The following is a 4,643-nucleotide window of genomic DNA, read 5'->3' on the forward strand; positions in this document are numbered from 1 at the left end:
GCAGCACCTCTGCATGTACTCTTCCCAGACTAGAAGAACGTGACTCCTCTGCAGACGCGCTTTACCGGTTTGCCATCTTCCTCTTGCTCAACTTACATCACACTAGGAACGGTGCCCCTGGTTCCTCGGGCATGCTGTGTCCTTATGTGCTGAGGAAGCAGCTCCTGCTTAGGCGGCCACGTCGGAGCAGCAGATCTGCTCCATGTACTGCGCTGCCGTTCCATGCTGTGGTGGCTGATGTCAGTGCTGTTTGAGCCAAGGGTTCATTTGCAGAGGTGCCTGTTTTAACGGGACGCTTAGGTCTCCAATAGTTTCCATTGCAGTCAGCGGGATGATGTTGTTGGTTCGATAAGATTTCTGCTGTAACAAGACCAACACCAGCTCAATTCAAGGTTTCTTGTGTTTTCAGAGGTGTCCTGAAACATGGCAGTCAAATGGATTGGTGGTCATTCATCCTCTATATTGTGCTTGAACGTAAACTCGGAAGGGCTGGTGGCTTCAGGTGCGGAGAGAGGCGAGCTCACGCTCTGGGATGAGGGAGGTACTGTGGCAGGACAGCTCCAGCTCCCGAAAGCAGACGATGTGACGTCCGTGGTGTTCTCTCCCCGCCATCCCACCAGGCTGTACGCCTCCCACGGAGAAACTATCAGTTTGCTGGATGTCCGATCCCTCAAGGAGCCCATTGAACACTTCCACGTGAATGAGGAGGAGATCAACTGCCTCTCCGTGAATGAGACCGACAGTTTCTTGGCTGCGGCAGATGACTCGGGGGCAATAAAGGTTATGGACTTGGAAAACAAGAAAGTCAGCCGGTCCTTGAGACACTCAAACATCTGCTCCTCTGTTGTCTTTCGGCCTCAGAGGCCTCAGAGCCTTGTTTCCTGTGGACTGGACATGCAGGTGATTTGCATACAAGTAGATTGTTCTTAGAGAAGCGAAAGGGTAACCGGTAACCGTAGTTACTACACTAACCATAGTTACTACCCCCTGTGTAGTGAGGCGCCAGCAGACTTTCACCAAGAGTGAGGGTGTACAGCCTGCAGTCACCGGAAAGCTCCTTCGCTGTCTAAAGTAGTTTTGGCAGAGAAGGTGTTGAGGCTGCTTGTGCCATTTTCTACTCAGCAGTTCCTCTCCCTGTTTTTATCTTCCTTAATATTTGCAATCTAAAAGTGAGCTGGTTTGGGGGAAACCAGAATATGGTGTAAAGCACACTCATGCCAGGTGAGTTGGACTGAGCAACACCAGAAGTTGTCCCTAGTGATCAGTTATGGCTGCAGGCAAAATGCAGATGGTTGGTAGGGAAGGGCAAAGTGCTTAAAAGTGGACACGATGCTAGCAAGAATACTTTACTACAGGTAGGCAACTATCTTTACGAGTGGTATGTGTTGCTGTAAAGACATATAATTTTGCTAACTTTTCCTTTGTTCTGATGAATCTCTTGGAAGGGTTAAATGTGCTTTGACTTTTATACTCCTGTATCCTCATCACGAGGAAACTTTTTCCTTTGCATGCCACTGGAGTGTTCTGAGAAAAACGGTGCTGGGAGTTAAAGGAGTCTTGAGTTACGTCGCCAAAATCGGCCACCCAGAACAGATAAATTTCTTTCCAGTGGTTGAGATCTGACCATGTTCCTGCTTTAGCCTGAGATGGAAACTGTCACTTCTACGAAGGTTTCTGTGGTTCTAGTGATATTAGGGTGAAGTTTGCTTTGACAGCGTTGAGCCGTTTCACCCTGTGCTCTTACAACCGAAGTGCATCTAGCACCTGCTTGATCAAATACGTGCAGATATTTAGTGTAAGCAGCGTTTTTCTATAGTAAAGCTGTGGATTGTATAAACCCAAATAGGGGCTGATTGGTGGATGTCTGCCACGTTTAGATTTTGACAGATTTCCAGAAATTTTCCAAATTTTTTTTTCCCTTAGGTTGACTAAAAGGTGGATGTAGGATTTTTAGATGAAGTACCGCAAGAGGTACCGAAGCGTCAGTCTGAGAGCAGTAGATGCTCAGCGCCTCAGACAGCTGGCTTCATTCAGGTCCCTAAAATACAGATTCACAACTCTATGGCTGGAAACTTTTTCTCAGGACTGCTTCTCTCCAAGTGAACTGGGGGGTTTTTGTGACTTCTAGTATGGTTTACTGTGGCGCCGCAAGTTGTTTTTTACATAAAGTCAGTACCCCAAAATAACAGAAATTTGTTAGTGTGGTTTTGTTCAATGAAAAGAGCGTTTTTCCTCATCGAGGCTGGCATTGAGACATCGTTTCTGAGCTGCCAGACTCTGCAGTGCTGCCCTGCAGCAGGTCTTTGGACAAGTTACGAGCTCTGCGAGCATCAAAACATGTTCTGGGCTCGCATGTCAAACCCTCAGTGAAGCCATAGCTGATGAGAACCAAAGTTGAGGTGGTTGGAGTTTTTTCAGAAGTTCCGTGGAAGCAGGGAAAATGCCATGAGGTCAGAAAATACTGTTTGCAGAAAACTTGTTAGCACTTGATGAATGTCTGTGATGAAAACAGGAGTATTTGCCTTAAGCATTAGGACCCAGCCTCGCTGATTTATTCTGCTCTGCACGGTCGTTGCGGGAAGTTTTCCCTTTCGTCGGTAGCAAAGTAGCTGTACACAGCAGCAGTCGCTAAAACAGAAAAGTGACAGGAAACAACATATTTGGATGGCTTAGTGTGATTTGTATTCCAGAAACGCAGAGCCAGTGTGACAACTCTTTTGTGACCCCAATTTAAAGACTCCTGTGTTTTCTATTCGAGGTTACTAGTGGAGGAATATTTTTATTAATAAGAAATTAAAGCTTTGATGAAAAAAGCAAACAACACACCAGTACTGCACATTAGACTGACCTGTGCTTTTGTATCTGTTGGCCTTGAAAATGCTCATCATCGATCCAGACTGTAAAACAGGATTGAGAGAATTACTATTCACTGGTGCAGTACAGATCTATAGTACTTGAACTGCCGAATGAGAGACTCGGGGTTCATTTGAAGGCACAGTTATTGCTTTACACGTGGCTTGGAGGTGGGGTGGCATTTTAGAAGCAAGTCCAAAAGCACAACCTCCCCCATCTCGTCAGGAAAAGCATGCCCTGCCTCAGTATGGTAATAGCACAAACCAGATCTGCTCATCAGGTATTTAAATCAATACATTTATAATGCACATGATACATTTATGTCTGTGTAAAAATGAGGCTGACTTACTGAACTACTTGCCTTTTGCTGTTCCATTTTTCACACGCGTTCGTGGAAGTGATTATGTTGGGATGAGAATGTAGCAGAGGCAGAACTAAAATTCAGAATGGTGATTGCTACCTACTGCTAGTGTTTCCATGTCCCTCCTTTTAAATAACTGGTGTGCGGTATGTCATGGTCACCACTGCTGAGATGAAGGCAAAAGCATTTAGAACAGCTTTTTCATCCATTTCGTGGTCTAAAGGTCTGAGTCATTGGGTAGGGCAGTGTGAGGGTTTGGAAAGCATGCCGTAAAGATTTGCCGTACTTATCAGGTGAAGCTCAGCCACTCCTCACAACCCTCCTTGAATCTCTTGCACTCGTGCATGGCCTTTGCTCTGCTAGAGCGAGCAGTGTAGTTGCTTGGGATTTTTTACTGTTTAGTGAAAGATCTGATTTTACCTAAAATGGAGAAATGACTGATTCTTACCTTTTTTCCAAGGTTATGCTGTGGAACCTGCAGAAAGCTCGCCCCTTATGGACCACAAACCTGCAGGAGTGTGAAACGGAGGACGACAGTCCACAGTCAGCTGGCCAGTTCTTTAACCCGCCTCTTGCACATTCCCTGTCTGTTGCGTCGTGTGGCAACATCTTCAGCTGTGGAGCTCAAGATGGTAAAGTCAGAATATTCAGGGTCACCGGTGTCAAGTTTGAGCGTGAGCTGGAGTTTCGAGGTCACAGCCTGGGAGTATCGCAGGTCCTCTTTCTCCCAGACTCATACTGGTTGTTGACTGGAGGAAACGACGGGAAAGTCTTGCTCTGGGACATCAGCAGTGATGTTGGAAAGCAGCAGAAAAGCCCAGCAAAATCTCTGCAGAGAAGAAAGGCCCAAGCTCCTGCTTCCAGCAGAAAAGATGGAATGCTCAACAAAGTGTCTTCAAATGGACATGCTGAAGTTCTACCACAGCTGACCATTGAGCATGGAGAGAAGGTGAACTGGATCTCCTGCGCAGAGATCAAAGGCTCCAAGAGGGTGTTAGTTGCTGATCAGAGTAGTTGTGTGTCTGTGTATCCATTGCCAGAACCTTAGACACAGAGACGCTTAAAGAAATCTGTGGGGGAAAACCACTCAGAGCGTCTGAAATGAGTCCAGTTACATTTGCTGAGAGTGAACTGCACAGCGAAGCCTGCGGAGTCCTTCGGAAGGGAAAGGGATTCGTTCTGTACTCAGCCATGATGTACTCACTCACGATGTAACTGGCCTCATATTGTGTTTTTCAGCGGGTGTTGGGATTCACTGCAGCTGCTTCTTGTGGGGCTGGCAGTTTGCTGCTTGGATTTAAGTGAAACGGGTTTCAGTATATTTAGGGGTAATATTAGTTCATGACCAAGTTGATATCATCAAGGTTGGGGGAGGAAATTCACGCTGATGGGGACACCCACAGTGCTCAGTGAGGATGCTGAGCAGTAA

The 4,643-nt window shown here is 46.4% G+C and overlaps 1 protein-coding gene across 1 annotated transcript; it reads left to right on the forward strand.

Annotated features, from left to right (window-relative positions):
* The first annotated feature begins 423 nt into the window (after positions 1–423).
* WDR53 (WD repeat domain 53) lies at positions 424–4,262 on the forward strand. The gene is made up of 2 exons (XM_010148703.1): positions 424–900; positions 3,675–4,262. Exons 1-2 carry the CDS (start codon positions 424–426, stop codon positions 4,260–4,262), a joined length of 1,065 nt encoding a protein of 354 aa, XP_010147005.1.
* Positions 4,263–4,643: the final 381 nt, after the last annotated feature.

This window comes from Eurypyga helias, unplaced genomic scaffold, assembly GCF_000690775.1.
Source record: "Eurypyga helias isolate BGI_N326 unplaced genomic scaffold, ASM69077v1 scaffold38703, whole genome shotgun sequence".
Taxonomy (NCBI): Eukaryota; Metazoa; Chordata; class Aves; order Eurypygiformes; family Eurypygidae; genus Eurypyga; species Eurypyga helias.

Bases quoted from the DNA above. Each gene is read 5' to 3' on its own strand.
- WDR53 (XM_010148703.1), top strand. From the start codon at position 424: ATGGCAGTCAAATGGATTGGTGGTCATTCATCCTCTATATTGTGCTTG. The intron at 901-3,674 runs GTGATTTGCATA...CTTTTTTCCAAG, and splicing joins CCTGTGGACTGGACATGCAG to GTTATGCTGTGGAACCTGCA.